Consider the following 19,508-nt stretch of genomic DNA (forward strand, 5'->3'; position numbering starts at 1 on the left):
ATGAGCTATTTGCATACTAATACATTCACCTGATGTGTCTGAGATGCATACTGAGTGCAAATGTAGAGTCTGTAGATGATGGCAAACTAATTACCTGTGAAAATTAAAGCCCTGTGTTTTCTCAGAGAATAACTAGGCAAAGATTGTTCCTGCATGGGCTACTTCCAGTAAACCCCAACATTGTTTTTCTCTCTGCAACAAAGCAATAATATCTCTGTGTTCCTTGATCTCTAGTTTCTTTGCTGATATTATTGAGGAAAGGCATATTAATAGTATTATGGTGTTGAAATTAAATAACTTTGAGTTTGCAAGTACAAATTAAATATGGTATTTAATAAGAGAAAGTACATTTCAATGATAGAAGGCTTACGTTAAGACAACTAAGCTGCAGTTCCAAAGCACTACATTAACTCTCTTTACTCAAGTTGATGACAAATACTTTTCTACTATATATTTCATAAAGTAGTAGATTTAAAAAGCACTTTCACTCAATGTATGTATTAAAATAATAATTAATCCTATACATATTATAGAGTTATATACTGTTGCTTTTGGGAAGCCGATGTGGATTTCATCATCCTTAACGTTTTATTAAAAAAAATATCCCGCTGAACTGAGAGGTTAGAGGTTGTTTTCCAATAATGAGATAGTTATATTTTCTGAATTTACAGTTTTGATGATGTCAGCATTTGGATTATCATTTGGACATACAGTCACAGGATTTTTGCATAATTCTGTTTTTTCCTGGATAGTTTGAAAAGAAAAAAAATAGAAGGCATTTTAATGAAAAAAAAAAAAAAAGGAAGAGATTTTGGAGCTCTGATCATTCTCATTCTGTCTGTGCAGTTCGACAATCAGCAAGCATTGGGAGGCAGAACTGGCCACGCTCAAGGGTAATAACGCTAAGCTCACAGCAGCCCTGCTGGAGTCCACTGCCAACGTCAAACAATGGAAACAACAACTCGCTGCGTATCAGGAGGAAGCAGAACGTCTTCATAAGCGGGTAAGTCAAGGCAAATGGCCAGGATCCTTGAGGTAGAAGTACTAGTGACTGTATGTGCTAATGTCCAAGTAAAATAAATAAGTTTATTGTTGGGGCTTTAGGTTAATCTTTGAGACAGAAATTAATGATAGCTTTAAAGCACAGAGTTGCTCCATTGGGAAATTCTTTCCTTTGTAGCAGTTCTTTTTCTGCAAAGCATATTGTTACAGGAAGTTATCTAACCTTAAGAGATGTTTGCCAACTTTAACTCTTCATTTGATGCCATCACATCTGTTTCAGTGCCTTCTCCATAGCATTACACTTCAGTCCCTTTTGCATTTAAGGCCACAGAAGCTTGATATCAAATCTGTAAGTTAAAGAAACCATGTTGTAGTTTCCCCATATAACAAAGATGAACATTTCCCTCCCATCCTTGCACTTAAAGGAAACGGAACATAGATTCAAGATCATTATATGCAATTAGAGATCTGCTCCTGCTTTCACACAGAAGGTGCTGCTGGTAAATTTTGAAGAGGTCATTTGGCAAACCAGAAATTAGTACACAGTGGGGGAAGGAATAAGAGTGTTTGAGAGAGGAATAAAGCATGCGAGGTTGAAGGCTGCATTATGAAAACAAGTATATAATATTTTCATTTATCTTTTCACATGTAACTCTTCACGTATTGCATAATCTATTCACCTTTATCCGTATGAATTTGTCATCCAAGCTTAGGACACATTTTTATGTGCAAAGTGAATGCACAATTAGTACATTTATGGGGGAAAGATGTCTTTGATTAAGCAGTATAACTTTTGTTAGTATCACTTAACTTAGAAAAATATCAAGGAGATGTTAAGAAGTTAAGAAAATAAAAACAAACGGAAACATTGCTTTTTTGCATGAAAACAGATTTCACGAATATGCTGAAAAGAAGGGAAAAGTGAAGCCGCAAACATGGCAGACCTTTTAATTTGGTTTTGTATGCTGTACTCACCTATATGAAATGAGGTGTGGCAATTACAGTTAGCCAAATCCTGCGAATTTTGAAGGGGTCTTCAGACCTGCACTGGACCGCTCCAGCTGGAGGCTGTTAGTATTCCCGAGAATGAGGTTCATTTTCATCTGTGGGGGGAGAAATGCAGCAGGTTCATTGAACCTGGGGGATGTGGAAGAGTAGCGAGAATTCCCTTGAGCTGAGAAACTTTGGGAAATGTCAGTTTTTGGGGGCTGTCCTACTCCTCGGCTGACTTGCAGACAAGGATCCTGAAGTCTCAGCCAAATGGTGTGATAGGGAAGAACAACAGTTTCCAATGGACTGTAACTGCATGTGCCATAGCTGTATGGATGAAATGCATGAAGTGTAATTAAACTGGTGCTTTTTGCAAAGTGCTTTCAGTTCAGGCAATTGGCACTTGCTGACAAAACTGCCTTGCTTCAGAAATTTCCCAGTCAGGCACAAGCTTGTCATGGTGTACAGAGAGAGACTCTTGCTTTGCCTGTCATCTCATTTAAGCTTCTTCTTCAGAAGAGTGGAAGTTCTAAGCTGTGCTTCAGGTTTGTGAATATATTATAATAGTCATTGTTGATAAAATGATTTAAATAACAACCTTGTATTAAAAGTGCAGATGTTCAGGTATATTTGAACATCAGATAGGCTTTACAGGGAAGAACTCATCGTGAAAATGTGGGCATAATGAGGGAACATTCCTCCTAGTAAAATGTATTAACAGCTTTTATTGCAAAGTTGAGACAATACAGTCCTTACCTAAGAAAGAAAAGTAATATGAAACAACAACAGCTGCATTTGCTGTGGGAGGCCTAACCAAACAAGACAGGCAAAGATCCCTTTTTCTTACTGTTACTTTTGCTCTTGTTGAAATCTTATTTAAATCTGTTACTGCAGAAAAAAATTAATGAATATAGGAATTTTTAGCATGTCACTTTGCTTTTTATATGATACTACCCTTGACAGAAGTAGTAACAAAGTCTTTGCAGCTACATTCATTAATAACATGATTTTTCATAACTTTCGCCCAGCAAATTTTCTACAATTATTTTGTGTTTCTCAGGGAATGCAAAAATCTTATAACATGGGATCATCTACACTATGCTCTTCTCATCACCATTTATTTGCCTGTATGAAATGTTTCTGTAATCTCTGACATTGAGGCTTGTTGATATCTCACGTAGAATATAGGAACACTCCGTGTCTATGTCTCTCTGGACATGACTGTGAATTACGGCAGGACAGTTCATCAGGAGTACTGCCCTCTGTTGGAATTGCCTTTAGAAAAATATAGACTTAGATAACCCAATAAATAGAACTCTCTAGTCAAAAGTAGACAGATCATGTAAAAAAAAAAAATCAATCTCAATCTGTTATTCATACAGTGTGATATAAGAGTTCTTCTAACCTACATGCTGGAGACCGATCTTTCAAACTGAAATAGTGCCCCATTTCAAAAAGAAACTGCAAGTGAGAACAATACTGCTGATATTAGCTGCTATATTTAGTTCCATTTAATAATATATTTGATAATATATTATGTGGTTTATACATAATGTAATTGTGGTATTAACTTCTAGTGTTCATTAGGTTCATATACAAGTTTTGGTGCCTGAGTCATCTGTCTGCAAGCTACAGCAGACTCATATCCTTTGTCAAGTGTGGTGTGTAGGGGGAAGTAATGCATATTGATTAGTAAACTTTGCATTATTATTTCCATCTTTAGTTTCCTCTTTACATAAATAGCCTTATAAATAGCCTTATTTACATAAATAGTTTCTTCTTTATATTAAAAATATTACTGCCAATCCTGTCTTAAGTGTTGACTTCTTATGGTACCTTTTTCATAGTTTGAACTTTGTCATGGTTTGTTTACAAACATCCTTTCATTTTACATTATGTCTCATTCTTTTATCTCCTATTTTTTTCATTCACTGTGGTAAACCAGTTCTTTCATCTCATACAGTATTTGTTGTAAACTTTGCTTTTTTTACTTGTTTTACATTATTTTAAACCAAATATTTTTTATTCTAGAACTGTTTCAAATGTAACTGAAATAGATTTTCTGTGTATCACATTTTTAAAACTTTTTAAAATACAGGAACAAAGCTAAAACGCCCTTTTCTTTGATTTTGATTGCATTTTAAAAAATTCATTTCATTTATTATTTGCCATTTCTGATTAAGTGTAAGAATTACTCATCTGTCAGTTCAGTTTTTCATATTTTCACTTTTTTTTTTTTCTCTGCGCCTGTATCTTCCTTCTCCCATTTGTTCTCTGCAATAATAATGCCTACCACTGAGACAAAACAGAATACAGATTCAGTGTGGCTGAGTGCAAAGTTCCCAATAATTAAAATTTTCTGCTCTCTTCAGATATGTTATGAGCTTAATTCAGGCATGCTGTACTTTGATATTTTGTCTGACATAGTATTTTTTGAAAGTTTGCTAAATGAGTGTATGGATTTCTCCCTCTCAAACACAAGAGATGATAATTGTGGGAAGATGCGATGCCCAGTCAAGGACTTAACTTGGAACTCAGCCTTCTCTCCTCTAATCTGCTCAAAAACAACTTGATAACAAGGGTTTCCCTTAAACGGGGTTGGGGAGCACTCCTACACACCTTGCCTAGCTTTTTGAAATCAAAAGAAATTAATGAGCTTAGAACGGCTCAGTAACAGAAGGAAAAACCCTGAAGTGAGCTACTTCAGACACGTAGAGTAGCATCAGTACTAACATTAATCCTGCTACCGCAATAAGGAAAGGATTGAATGGTGATATGAATTATGGAAAGTAACCCGAAGTTCTGTCTTTGTCATGTTAAAAATGAAAATGATGAATTTTTTTCTTGCATGCTAACTGCTAAAGTAAATCATCCTATGACACTGGGCAATAGCACAGAGTAATAACACCAGTGCATAATAATAAGAGCTGCAGTCCTTGAAGATTATTCATCTGCAGCAAAAGAAGCCTAAGATAAAAAGAGATAAAGGGAAGTGATCACTCTTTTGGGTATTCCTGAAAGAACAGAGAGGTAAACTCTTGAATTCTAGCTTGTTATTTTACCAGGATTTCCTATGAAATAAGATGAAATTAGCCTATTATGTTCTGTTTCCTTTTTTCAATGAATGAAGTAAATATGAAAACGTCTTACATAGTTGCCACCTGACAAATAATGGACGTTAATTTCACTACTGCTAAAAGATGTTTAAAAGTGGATATTAAAAAATGCATGAGCATACAGAAATAAAACTGTGGTCATTTTATTTGGCTATTTCTGTTCCACTTATAGAAAACAACAATCTATAAAAGCAGTTATTAAAGTCTGCAAGAAGTATGGAGTGCTATATAAGCCATCTGCTGAGGTTATCTGTAGAAAATCTTTGCAGATCTTTTAGCAGTCACCTCCATATTTCCACCAGCTGCATTAATAACTGAATAACCAAAACTAAATTTTGAACATGCAGATGAAATAAAGTTACTTTCTGAACCAGAGCCCATATTGTGGGCTTCATACTTACTGAGAAGTCTTACTAGCACCAGTGTGGGACTACTATAAATAATTGGGTTTATGTGGCCAAGGAAGGACATTATCTAAAAGCATCTAAAGTGGAAGTATGAAAAGTGACAGAAAGTGTAGTAAAAGGAAATACAGGAATGGAGTTTTGATCCAGGAATTTATTGGCAATGTGCCTTTTTTATGTGGTGCCTATCTTCGCTGGTTTAACTGAGAGCAAGTTAATTTTCTTCAGGTAGTTAGGCACTTTTCTTTTTTGTAGCTAGCACGGTCATTTTGAGAACAAGAAGATAACACCCCAGGACAAGGTTATTATTTTTCTTCAAATAACTTTCCAGTGTCTTAGACGTGGAACAGATTAAACATAAGAGTTTACGGCTATCTTATTTGCTGTCTGGGAGGCAAAGCCTATTCTGAGCTCCGTGCCTGCAGGTGTGAGTAACGAGGAAGTGGGACAGGGATGGGGCAGAGCTTGACTGACATCCAGGGTGATCAGTGAGAATATTCCATCCCATTAGCGTCATGCTTCGTATTTAATGAGAGTTGGGTTTTCCAGCTAGAGAGACATAGACGCAGACCCGTTCTGGTTCTGCTCCATTTCAGTTGAGTTCCATTCAGGAGTTCCTTTAGTTTTGCCTTGTGCCATCCTGCTGCTTGCAGTGGCCTTTTGGCCTTTCAGCCTTTTTCTCTTTTTTCTCTCTCTCTCTCTGGGATCAGCCATTCAGGACCAGGCTACTCAGCTGCTCTCAACCCACAAGTTTCTCCCTTCCCTCTCAATTCTCTCCCCAATTTGGGGGATGGGAGGAGTGAGTCAGTAGCTGTTGTGTTTGTGATTGCTAGCTCAGGTTAAACCAGGACACTATGTCTTGTCATCCCCTATTTGAGACTGTGTCCCTCCTACTCCCACTGAACAATGCAAACTTACACTATATCTAAATTTTGTTTGGTTGATTAAAGAAAAAAAGAGTTATCCATGTGCAGCTTCTTTCTTAAGATATTGTAATTAGCATGTGGTTAGAGAGCAGCTTGGTACTGTTTGTTTACAGTGTAAGTAGATGAGCATTTTGCAGGGTAGTTATGGGTAGCTTTGCAATTTAACCAAAACAATCTGATTATAATTTTGTCAGTATTTCTCTGTGCATTTGTTTGAAAAGATATGTGTGCAGATGGACCAATTCTGAGTGCACAAGAAATAGACAACTAAATCTGTGTATTTATGTATGCTGTCCTTTCATCTGGAATTGCAAGTAAACACTTGTTGCACTAGAAGCTCCTGAAAAGGCAAAAAAAGGGGCATCTCTCGCCCAAGTGAGGTCATAATTTAAAATATTGACCTAATGTCCAAGAGAGATGTTCTGGGGAGTATCAGAGTTTTCTATGACACAGTAACATCTGGAAAGGCTAATTGTTCTAACTGTGATAATGGAGTTTTTAGAAGACATATGGGAATGTAGCAACTGTTTTTTATTTCTTAGCTTACAATCTTTCCTTAAAAAAGAGTTTATGTTTCAGAGCAGTAATTAGCTCTGTAAGGTCAGTTATCCTTCTCACAGTGGAACTAGTTTCTAATAAAAAAAATCCAGAGTAATATTTTAAAAATCCTTGGGAAACCATTGCAAACTGACCACGGTTTTTTGCATAGTATTAGGGGATAACAAAGGAAAAATACAAGCATTTTATTTAAGGGGATATGTGGGTTTTTTTCTCCGATATACATTTTTGCTCCTCCTATAACCATTTCAGCTATCGTAAGTTCCATGTTACTTTTGAAAATGGTGTTTGTTGTCAGTCTTGATGTTAGACTCACAGAGCGTTTCCTAGGACAGGATTTCTGAAACCAACCTGTATTCTCAGCTTCTTTGTGTGATTCCTAGTACAAATAATCTGCATAGTTTTCAGTTTTCAACCCTGTATTAATAATTACAGTTTCCTAAAAAGACAGCCTCTTTTCAGACAGACCAGGTGATACAGGTTTTATTCCTGAAATCAAAACGTGAATTTGGCTTTTTTTTGATGTATGGTGAACTGCAGGCAAGTCTTTTCTGTCTTCTTCTGTTTGCCTTGGTTTGTTTTTAGAGCAGATTTGCATTTAGGACCCAGGACTATTTCATTAGGTTTTTCCTGAGAATTCACTTTCACTGAATGTGTCGTTAACCAGATTACAATTTGAAAAAAAACTAAAACAACACGCCAACCAAACCTGTTGTGACTCTGGGAAGAGATTAAAAGCTTTCATCGGCAGGTCTCTCATATTCGTCTTTCTAAGAAACATAAGAAAATTGTTGAGATACATTTGTCTGCAAGTTATAAAAAGCATACTTTGTGGAGGCATGCCACAAAATCTTTGTGTGGTCAAAGCTTTGTAGAATGAAATACATCCTATAATTCCAAAACTCTCCAGGAAAATGAGGAAATTACTGGATTTAAATCCTCAGGATGAAAGGATGGTATATCTGCAATGTGTCTGCTATTGCACGTATTTCATGAGCTGGCCAGATAGCTGGAAAAAGTATTTGCTAATTAGATTGCAGAGAAAGGGATGTCTCTGAAGTTAGTATTCGCATTATCAGTTGCAAATAATAATGCATGGCTGAAGCTTAAAGCATCAATTTTAGTAAACTTCCTATATTTTCAAAAAATTCCTACTGCAGTGTCGTTACTTCACAAAAATGGAGTAGATGATGGATTATTCCTTTTTCATCTCTCTAGCAATGAATAACTGTGGAAAACATTTTCATGTTTCCATGGCTTGAAGCATCAGTGCCCACAGAGTAAAATGTGTCCTTTTCAGCAAAATCTTTAATTGTTTTCTCCGGTGAAACAAGTAATATATTGTTGGTAATGCACAAAACTCCCTTCTGCCTCCAGGTTATCATTTTATCTATGAGCACTTGGAGAAATGCAATAATTAATTTGCTGTCAGAAGTGATGTATATGAATAATACGATGGTGTGATTTTTGTCCTTTCAGCAGCAACCTTGAAAAGCAATTTTCCTTGTTTTCTGCATTTTCAGATTTCTTAGCACTAAAAATCTTTCTAGAGTTTTTTATTCTTGAAAGCTATACTGGAATTATTTTTATGACTGGCTTGTAGCACGCTGTCTTGCATCTTACTATCCACCATAAAGAACTGACAAGCTGCTTCTGCATAAATTATGTGAAACTTTATGCAGTTACTCCTAGTTTTGCTGAGCCATGCAACACAATTTCTCTTCTCTTTGTGGAAAGCAAAGGGCTCTTTTTTCTTTGTAGGAGGTTCATCCTGAATTATTGATGGAATAATGTTGTCACAGATACAGTTATGATCCATTTAGGGATCTAACTCAACTAGACTAAGATACATACTTAAATTCAGTCCTGCATGTGAGTACTCTGCCTCTTCAGCATTGTAGCTTGGGCTAGTAGACCTTGAATATTGCACTCTGCAGTAAACAGAAGGGATAAAAATACCTTTAGGAAACAACAGGGTAATGGTGTCAAGTATATAAAATAGTCTACAGCTACAGTGGAAATATATTCTTATCTGCCTTTCTTTGCATTTCTGTACCAATTGAACTGATTTCTGTATGAAGTTTAGAAGGAACTTCATAATCTCTTGGTACTGAGTTTAAGATGCTGAATAAAAACTATTGTTTGAGATTAGAAGTTTACAAATTTATCTCAAGAAAGTGGTTTGAAAAAATTAATCAACCTGCAGCACAGCACAGATTCATGCAATCAATAATTATTTGGGGAAGGAGATCACTCAAAATATTTCCGTTATTCCCACTTCTTTGCCTCTGTCTAACTGAAGTCTTTACTTGTGAAGTAGTTGTCTATGTTGGGAATTGGTGCAACTCCTCTCTTGGTTTCTTTGTGATTTGATTCAGTTTGTTTTCTTTGAGAGGTTCCTCAGTCTTCTGAAGCTTTGGGCGGTCACTGTCTTGAGCTCACATTGAGGGTGTTGCTCCATGTTGTGTTAGGTGGCTCAAAGCCCGACTCCCCTGGTGTTCCCAGCAGTGCAGTGTGCACTAGCTGTCTGCTGCAATGAAAATTTCTGCCTGGCATCTTCCTCTATTTATGGGCTGTTGAACCTAGATTAAAATTTTCAGAAAACTCTAGAGTGGCCTCTGCTGAGAAGGTCTAGGCTCTGCCAGAAAAAGTTGCCTTTTCAGCTGATGTATTTCTTACTGAAGTATGGAGTTAAATATAACGCCAGCCATACACTGGACGAGTGTGCTCAGTGAATAGTCACTAAAAAGCCCTTTTACAATTTTTTTTCCTATGTGCAATCCTTACCTGGATGAAAAGTGCAAAGTAAAGAAGAAGAAGCTAAGAACAATTTTTTTTTTCATTTTTAGTCTCAAATACAAAACCACAGTATTGTCAGTGCAGTCTTACAATAGCACAATAGAAGAACCTTGTTTAATCAGTTTTTGCTCAAAGGCTGTTCTTTTAGTTTGAATTCTGTACTGGAAACAAAGCTTAATCACAGGTACATTGCTCAGTGTTGCTGTGCAAAGGCTTTAACGATTGATTGAGCCTTGCTCTTAAAGATGAAACACCGAATGAGGAGATGTCCTGAAAATAGCACATGGGAGGGTCAGACTATAGCATTTTAGCCTCCTTTTATGCCTCCTTCTGTGCATAATGCATAAACAGTTATTTTTAATGATTTTTGGGCCACTGGTCATGAGAAAAGTAAATTCAATTTGAAACAAGGAAATAGAGCAAATAAATGCTATCCAGATTTTTGCCTAGAGCTTTATCTTTTGTTACTTCTCTTTTCAACTGCATATTCTTTATATCACATCATTTTCTAGCCCATCTTACTTTACGGATTTTTTTGAAAGGATCACAATATTATTTGCCTTTTTATAGGTATATTCAAGAAGATAACGTCATGAAGATATTTGACATGTTTTGAGTTTTCTGTAGGAATGGGCATTAAAATAAGACTATGATTAAAGTAACCCCATTTTTAAAACGGGATTTGTTATTTTTTTCCAACTTACTGATTTTTCATCCAACAGTAAACAAAACAGTTGAACAATGCATTATTTTCTTGCATAAGCAGTAGGAGATGGACATTTGCCCAGAGAAAAGCTGGACCAGAATAAGACATTACAGGCTCTTTAGCATTGGTAATTAATTGCCCTTCTGACAGCAGTTGCCTCTGTTGGCAAGAAGGTTTGTGAGAGCACTACCTGCTCTGCTCAAGCAAAATTAGCTGTGTTTGCTTGAGCGATTTCAATAGGTGTCTTAAGTTAGTACGGACTGGAGTGTACTGGGGAGCGTGAGGGTCCAAGTGCTTCCTTGCTCCCAGGATGAGACGCTTCTGCACGCTTCCTTCCAAGGCACTAGGTGCTAGGACAGAGGTGGTTTGGGAACTGAGTTTTCTTCTGTCTCAGCCAGTGGATGGAGCTGAGTCTAACAGTTATAAAAGAGACATTGGCCTTCTTGGAGGTTACCATACAATGCTCTGGTCTTTCACAATGAGTGGGAGAGGGCCTGACCCTGGGTTCCTATAACAACCCTAGCCATGGGTTCACAAAGTCTTCCACCTCCAATTCAAGACTTGGGCCAGCAGAAAAGCTTGGAAGTGTTTAAGACGTTAAACATCGCAAGTGGGGGAGGTGAGTGAGTTTGACAGTTCCTGCAAAATTTAGGAATGAGCCAGAGTTCCGCATAAATCCACAATGTCAGAAATACGGGAACCTGTGTAAAGCTGAGGCAGCTCTGCGAGATAGGGAAGGACTCTTAATAAGGCAAGACACTGAGCAACCAAATGTGACTTCAAAATTGACCCCATTTTAAGCAGGAGGCCTCAACTAGATGACCACCAGCATCCCCTTCCAGCCTGAATTAGTCTGAGCCTCTGTGATTCTTGTTATATGTAGATGTTAGTTCAGACACTGTGTAGACATAGGTTAATAACAGTCACGTGTTCCAGTTCTGCTCATTGTGTTATTGTAGTGGTGAGTGCTGTAACAGTCGCAACTGGTAGGAGCCACAGGGAATCTAAATAGACATTTTTGTGTAATTGAAGCAAATTGAGTAAATTTTCTAAGACTTCAGTTTCCATGTTTAGTGGCATATAAAACTGAGCAAACTACTATTACTTTTTGCCATGAACACTGATATTTCTTCTGGGACAATTCCAGCAAGTAAGATAGTTCTTTGTGACGGGGTGTGAGGTTTTGTGTTACCAAGCTATATCCTCATCCCTCATTCCTCTTATATGTCTCAAGAATTTGCTGTAATTTCAGTTGTCTCTGTTTAAAAATACATGATGTGCAAAACTGTTTCGTCGCAGTTTTCCAGTAGTGGAAACCAGACTGGTCATGGCTGTCACAGAGAAGTTCATGCCCTGTGACTCAGAACGGAGAAGTTGATGGGGATTTTGTTTTAATTTTCTTGTATTTCATCTTGTCTTTCCTTGTACTTCTTTTTGTGGTAAATGAGTTTTGAGCCTATAAATAGTTCAGAGTCTGAAATTACTGGAATCACAGTGGCTTCACTAGCTAGTCTACATCAGTGCTGGAGGGCACCCACCTGGATTCCTCAGGATGTTCTTTTATCTAAGAAATAAAATTGTCTTTGAGAATGCCTGCGCTCCATCTAAGGGCTACTTCTCCAAGAAAGTTAAATGGACACCTAAAGGGTTTTCTTGCAGAATTGTATAGCACTTTGTTCAAAGGATTTGGGGGCCAGATTTATTAGTTACTGTAGGTAGATGGTGCAGCTCTGTTGAAGACTATATACTAAGATTGACAGGCTCATGTCTTCAGTATAAAAATGAGTTATTAGGTTGTAAATAGTATTTTTAATATTTCAACAGTTTATTATGAAACAGTAGGTGTTGGTGCACACATCCACGCAGATGTGCAGTGTGAGAGCGCTCTGGTATCTTGATCTGTAATTTGAGAGGTACATGAACAAAGACATTTCTGCATAGACTCTAGCTGCATGGATTTTATTTCTTCAGTGCAGATGCTGGTTTTGACAATTGTTTTTTTGTGAGTGACAGTATATTAACATCTCTTTGATTAAAATAACAAAATAAAAAGGGTGTACCACTGCCAGGTATCTTAACTTATCCAAGGGCAGATGGAGAGTGTTTGATGTCTGCTAATAAAGAGGAGCAATGCAAATCCAAATTGTGCCATTAGCTGTTGGCTTTGTGACTGAGAGATGAGATGTGAAACTAGAGGAAGTAAGAAGTTGGCAGTTGTACATTGGTGGCTGAGTGTCTGCTATTATCTTTGGATGCCAAGTCGGAAATTGAGGCTGTGAAATGTTAATAGGTTTGCTAGGAGGTGGGTGAGCATTCTGGCTTAGTTGATGAAGATGGTGAAAAATGAAGACGTGTCAGATGGAGAGGTTAGTTAGACAGACAGATTTGTGTTTAATCGTCTTGCCATTACTGACTCTGAAATGGTAATTCAGCTTCTTTCATAAAAATCTCAAAAATTAGTGAGTATAAGTTTAACTTAAATGTTCTTTTCAGCCTGCAACTTATTAAATTTATTGTTTCCAAGAAGCCATAGCAACCATTTTATGCTAAACAATTAATTAAGGAATTTTATGCTAACTTCATAAGAGCACTTTCACTATTTTAATCAACATAAGTCATACAGAGTTAAGGTTATATTTCAAATGCGAAGAAAAAATAGTACCCTGAATTTGTTGAAATTAATTCTATATGTGCTATTTCTACTTACTTCAACAGGTGACTGAGCTAGAGTGTGTGAGCAGTCAAGCCAATGCAGTCCACACACATAAAACAGAATTAAACCAGACAATACAGGAGTTAGAGTCTACACTGAAGAAAAAAGAAGAGGTATTTGCTACCATTTATTCTTGGATTTTCCGTTGTGTCATTTTTAAAGACTTTTGATATTAAGCTTGATGATCGCTGGTAAATACTGCATTATTTCCTATAGATGATACAAAGTAAAATTTTTTTCAGCTTCTTTGAACTTATTAACATTTTTCTGTGTATACAGTTATACCAGTCCAATATAGGGCTGGGCATCTGAGCAACAAAAAAAATGTATCATGTTTTCCTGTTTGCTTTTACCAAGCTTCTCTGTTTGCAAAAGTCATAAGTGGTTTCCACAGAGCAGTCATCACACTGCTGCAGGCCAAATTCACTAAGAAGGGAAGCTCTCATAAACATGCTTTTGAGTTTGGAACAAGTAATAGATCAATGCCTTTTTCAGGCCAATCTATTTTCAAGCTGTGTTAATACAGCTGACTTTTATGATCAGCCCTTTCCTTAAACATATTCCAAGCCCCCAACCTGAAACCTGAGGATATTTTTGTGCCATTTTCTCTGGGCTGGACCAGCACCAAGAAAACAAAAGGAACTGGAGTAACACCTGCACTGGCATGGGTCCTGGGGAAAGCAGATTTATGCCACAGGATGATCAAGAATCGCCCCTTTATGAATGGGAAAAGAGAGGTGGAAGGAGCTGCATGTGAAGGATTATTTGCCCCATGTAAGACCAGATCCCTTGAGCCCTCCGTGACAGATGCCATGGGCACTGGTGTGCGGGTTTGGAGGGGGCTGCAGGGTCCTGCCTCCAGTGGAGCAGTTTCCGGGTGTTTCCAAAGGGGATACAGGAGAGGCACAGTAGTTACAGAATATTCTCCCAAAATGGAACAAAGCATTTTACAAACTCCCTCATATGTAGGAGACTAGCCTCAGCTTGATAATGTGTCCCATTTTGGTGCCTATCCACTTCTGAATTCTGCTGAGCTGTTCGCTGCAAAGAGATCTTTCCAAAAGTAGTTTGGGGAGGTGAATACCCCCTTCTGGGGAAAAGTATTTAATAGGTTTAAGTTTGATGCTGTTTTTATTCTTATCTCCTGAAAGTAAGCTAAGAAAAAGTTTCTCTTCCATTCACTATTTTATCTATATTTGTTATTTTAATACCTAATTACGTTCTTCTTGCTAAATTAGAGATACCATTTCTTTTAGACTCACTTTTAACAGAAAACAATGGTCAAAGCAGGCAATTTTTTGATGCTTAGCCCTGCTAAGCAGAACGAGCAGCTCACAGATGAAAGTTGGATTTTTCTGTTGAAAAAATAGAGAAGGATAGATTCTGATAGAATTTAAAGTATAAAATTGCTTCTCTAATTACAGGACCCTTAATTTTCCAGGAAAAAAAAATATTTCAGATCTTTTGTGTGGGAGAGGAAAACTTTGATTTTTTTTTTTTGGAAGTGAATGCTTATCTGTAGTGTTGTTTATTCACAGTGGAATTGCTGTTTAGGCACCGTGATTCAGGAGCATGGAGATTGGGGCTTAAAATTCATGTGCTGTGCTGGGCAGTGGCCAGCTGCCAGTTTTGGTATCATTGCAAAGGCTTGCTCAGGAGAAGAGGCGATATCCAGCACTGAGGCCAAGCCAGGTAACACATTGCTAGCAAGGTTATTTCTTCTCCCTTAGGAAATAGAAGGATTGAAACAAGAAATCAACAATGCCAGAGAGCTCCAGGCACAGAGGGATTCTCTGACCCAGAAGTTACAGGTGAGCTATCTTAATTTAGGTGAGCATCATCTTAATTTAAAGAGAAGGGAAAAATTATCATCGTGTGAGCAGTTCACATCAGCAACTTGTCCTGCCTTCACTGGAGATGCCAGGTAAATACATAAGTTAGACCGCATTGGGAAATGGTGGGTGGGATGATCCTTAGGAATTAGTATTAGCAGTTCCACCTGATGCAAGGTGCTATTTTACCTGAGGGAGCACACCCAAATTTCGTTTACAAGTCCACAGAGTACTCTCAGGCTAGCAGAAGTCCTGCACTGATACATGTCCTGGGCAGTTGTGGTCTCATTCTCACTGCAGTATCTTCCCGGAGGTCTTGTGTGCCATGGAAAATCTGCCTGTGTATCATCAGGTTGGAATGAGTTTGTGTTCAGCTTTTAAATGTGCTCTGAGGAAGAGAAGGTTAAAGGGTACTTGTGTAGTACAGACTTTAAAAACACACTTTGACCTTTCATTGGAATTATTTAGAATTATTTTGTTTTTATTGTTTGGTTGTTTTTTTTTTTTCCTGGCTTGTTTCTTTACTGTATGTAAAGCCAGATACCTCAGCCTACCAGAGTCGGTGTGGCCTCAGTGTGCCCTCCCTTGCTACATCTGAGCTCCTCTCCGTCACCGGGCTGACCAGCCAGCACATACGCTCCATTTTGAAACCTGCCTTGGGAGCGAGGCTGACCCAAAGCTTAGGGGGGTTAAACTCTGAATTTGGAATTCTGATAGTACTGGCAACTCAGGCATTAAATAGCTCCAAATCCGAATCGCTGAAAGGTGACCCTCGCTGTTCTGTGGCTCGACCCAAATCACGCTGAAAGCAAGCCCGCAGCTTAAAAATCACTAAGCAGGTATTCTTTGAAATGCATTACTTGAATTGGAACTTCCTTGAATTTCATTTTAACCTACAGAATAACCACATAAGAACAAAATGAGTCTATTCATTTTTCTCATTCCTAAGTCAAATTATCTGGAAAAAGTATGTTATTTCTTTAAAGAATCTTTAAAGATTGTTTTGAATGTACCTGAGCTTGCCTGTTCTGCTATTCCAGAAATTGTTGCTGGCTTTAGGCTAAAAGTGGGAGTTTGCAGCTGAAAAGGTGCTTATCTGAGAGACTCAAAAGGGAGATTATAATGGAAGTTGGAAATTGTTCTAGCAGTAGCATATGCAATAATTTTAGGGTAAGATCATATGAAAAGTAAAAGTGAGCCAGGAATTAGCTATCCTTAGCAAGCAGAATTCTGAGAGACTAGTAAGAGATGAAAGATTAGAAAATGCTAAGCTTTTATTAAAATTTGTACTTTATAAAAGTCAGTAGCTTCCTTTTGGTATATTTATATCTTTAGTAACCAAATGGATATGTTGTGTATGTATGTCCATACGTCATAATGTAGTTATAATCAGTTTCTGAAAATAGTTCTGTATGATTCAAGTAAATTTAAAGCTCACTTAGGATCCGAGTTAAAAGTTGTCTTTCTTAAGCTTAAAGCTTATTACTGACCTGATGCAGCCCGTGCAAAAGACCTTTAGCCTTTGCTTTGCTATAAACATCCTGCTTTGATTATACTGGCCTTCTCTGAGGCGCTTTACCCCAACCTGTGACGTCAGTGAAATGCTGTTTTCTTCTGTAGCTCCAGACCAACCATCTCACATCTATTAATTTCCTTGACTCATCAAATATTTTCAGAGTGATTGGCTCCAGGGTCCGTATCTGTTCATCTCACTCTGCTGCTTTATTTTTTCCCTCTTGTGCTTAAAAATGGATTATGTAACTAAAATATTTTGGAATATAGCCTGTATGAAAAACGCTATACAAAGACATTACTATGTCAAGGTGTATTGCATTTCTGACAAACTTGTATCAGGGAATGAATTAGAAATCCATCATTGGCAAATTCCAGTGAAGAGCAACATGTTATCACTGTGACAGGTAAGTATGAGGGCACTTGTTACTTAATAATTTCATTAGCAATGTAGAGAAGATATATCAATTAGTCATGACCAGTGTAACTCTTACAGTAAGTCAGGATATCTTTATTACTATGGCTGATTCCTAAGTATAGCTGTTGCATATAGTTTGAATATTTTATTTGGATCCTTGCACTGAATTCCACAAAAGATTATTTTGGTGCAAACTACAAACATAACTTGTTCATAATTTATTTATTTTTAAAAATAAAACAGTGCATCAGAAATTATTGTGCCCACTGTAAGGAGACCTTGTAAAAACAGTGTAAAATACACCTTGCAAAAGGCCTGAGTGTATCATATCAGAAGAGTTAGTTTATTGTTAGATGAGATTAACTGCGAATAAAGTGAGATGACACAACTAGAATAGATTACATTACATGGACACCCCTTCTTCCAATCAAGAAGCAACAGTTTTGAGATAGATTGATTTGTAAGAGGAAACTGCACATTAGTTAGACATGAACTTGTAATGCAATACTATTGCAAAAATAATTAATCCTAATTGATGGTAAATATGTGTAAGGATCAAATGTAACATTTAGGAAGAAGCAGAAATTAAAAGTAACAGCTTGTGACATATTTCAGGTAGTTCTGCTTCCCATACATTATTAAATATGTTAAGCATAATTTAGGGAAAATAAAACAGGAGGAAATGTTGGAGAAAGTATATCTGAGGAAATGTTTGGGAAGCCAAATGTATATGGATTAGGAAAGAGATGTCAAAAATGGAATAGAAATAAGATACGGAAGCTGGAATTACAAACAAAAGAAGGGAGCTCTTCTAATTTGAAGAGATAACAGGGCAAGGAGTAGTAATGGAATGTTTGCCTTTTGCTGAATATGAACGGAAATTCCTACGGCCAACATAAAGCTTTCCATTTTACCTGTGTGCTCCCACCCTAACAGCTCATAGCAGAACAATTCCTCAGTTTAAGGGCATCTGAGAATGGGCTGAAAGATGATCTTCAGTACTAGATACAGGCCAATGGCATGCTCTTCATGCCCAAATTTCACAAAATAAAACCATTAATGTATCCGTGGATTTGTTCCAAAGTGGTCCCTGTCATCACAGGCTTCCCTGCTTATAGAAATTAATTATCTCTGGTCTAAGAGCAGTGGCAAGGAGACCTTCTAGTGCACACACATCTTTTGAGTAGAAGAGGAGCAGTGACAGAAGTAGGATGCATGAGCAAACATGGAGAAACAGCTATGGGTTTTGAGTGAGCTAAAGAAAGGACTATGTCATTCCTGCAGAGCTGAGAGAGCCTTGAATTTCCCTTTTGGTCCTGTACTGCAGTCACTTGGCCTTAGAGGGTCTTGAACCCGTGCAGTCACTATACCAGGTAGTACTTGTCAGTACTCAGCTCGGAGGGCAGGAGTAGGAGAGCCTTCAGAGGGTGTAGCTGAGTTATTATCAGTTAGCTTGCCCGTTTATAGCAGTGGTGGGGTATTACTACATAAGCATGTATGTATTTTAATTTATATTGTTTCTACAAATACTCTTTTCAGTTAGCTTCCTTTAATGTTTCGGCAACTATATCATTCAGTGTTAAACAGATTAAACTACTTCTCCTCTTGGTCCCAGCAGCAAGGGGTGATTATTGCTCTCAGCTATGATATTCAAGACCAGTGCCCAAAGCTCTGTAATCTTTAACTTGCCCATTTACAAACAACAAGTAAGGAAGATATTGCAGTTCAGTCTGGACATAACCCTTGGCTGCACAAGCAACCACAGGTATTAGGAGATCAGATTCCTGAGGCTCTGCCTTCTCCACTTACTCTGGTGCTGGGGTTCCTATAGTTCTGCCGTGCTGCAGGGCCTGGAAGCCAAAACTGGCAGTGACCACAAGCCCACATCCCTCTCCTGGCCAGGGATGCAGTGGCTGGTGGAGCTGTCAGAACCTTCGCAGGTGGAAACGTGTCTTGGGCCATGGACTTTGACACAGGCCTGACATTTTATACCTGTTACTCTTGAGTTCCCACATAAATGTTCTGCGTGGGTCAGGTTGTTTATTGTGGTTAGCTGAGATCTTTCCAATGTAAACATGAGTACATTTGTCAGCTTTGAGGGAGACAGAAGAACCGTAACGAAAACGGGGAGGAGGGCGGGAAGAGGAGTCGTGGTGCTGGGAGCAATGCCTGCTGCCAAACCTCCCTCCTGTGGCTGTGTAGAACTGGTTGCTGTAAAAACTCAGAGCAGGCCCATTAAAGCTTTGTGATACAAAGCCTCTGCAAAGGGAAGCAGTGTTGAAACAAGTTAATGTATGTAAAAATGAATTCACAATGCTTTATTCCAGAGAATGGTTCCACAGGGTGTATGCCTCTGTTCTGCCTTTGAAAGTGTCTTTCACAACTGAAATGATGAAATTCAGAATGAATTTGTGTGATGTACAATGAACATGACAAATAACAATATGCTATTCCAGACCCGCGCAACTGTCACACCAGTAGTTTGACAGAAGAGAGGGCACCGGGTCCGCACAAAGCCGGGCAGCCGTGACC

The 19,508-nt window shown here is 38.0% G+C and overlaps 1 protein-coding gene across 3 annotated transcripts in view; it reads left to right on the forward strand.

Moving 5' to 3' along the window:
* HOMER1 (homer scaffold protein 1) overlaps nucleotides 1-19,508 on the forward strand; it is a 97,061-nt gene that overhangs the window by 67,481 nt on the left and 10,072 nt on the right. For all 3 annotated transcript variants that reach the window (XM_065860333.2, XM_065860334.2, XM_071802825.1), the window contains 3 exons: nucleotides 847-1,003; nucleotides 13,217-13,327; nucleotides 14,945-15,025. In XM_065860333.2, the coding sequence (XP_065716405.1) occupies nucleotides 847-1,003; nucleotides 13,217-13,327; nucleotides 14,945-15,025 (349 nt within the window). The remainder of the gene's footprint in view (nucleotides 1-846; nucleotides 1,004-13,216; nucleotides 13,328-14,944; nucleotides 15,026-19,508) is intronic.

Source organism: Patagioenas fasciata, chromosome Z (genome assembly GCF_037038585.1).
Source record: "Patagioenas fasciata isolate bPatFas1 chromosome Z, bPatFas1.hap1, whole genome shotgun sequence".
NCBI classification, from domain to species: domain Eukaryota; kingdom Metazoa; phylum Chordata; class Aves; order Columbiformes; family Columbidae; genus Patagioenas; species Patagioenas fasciata.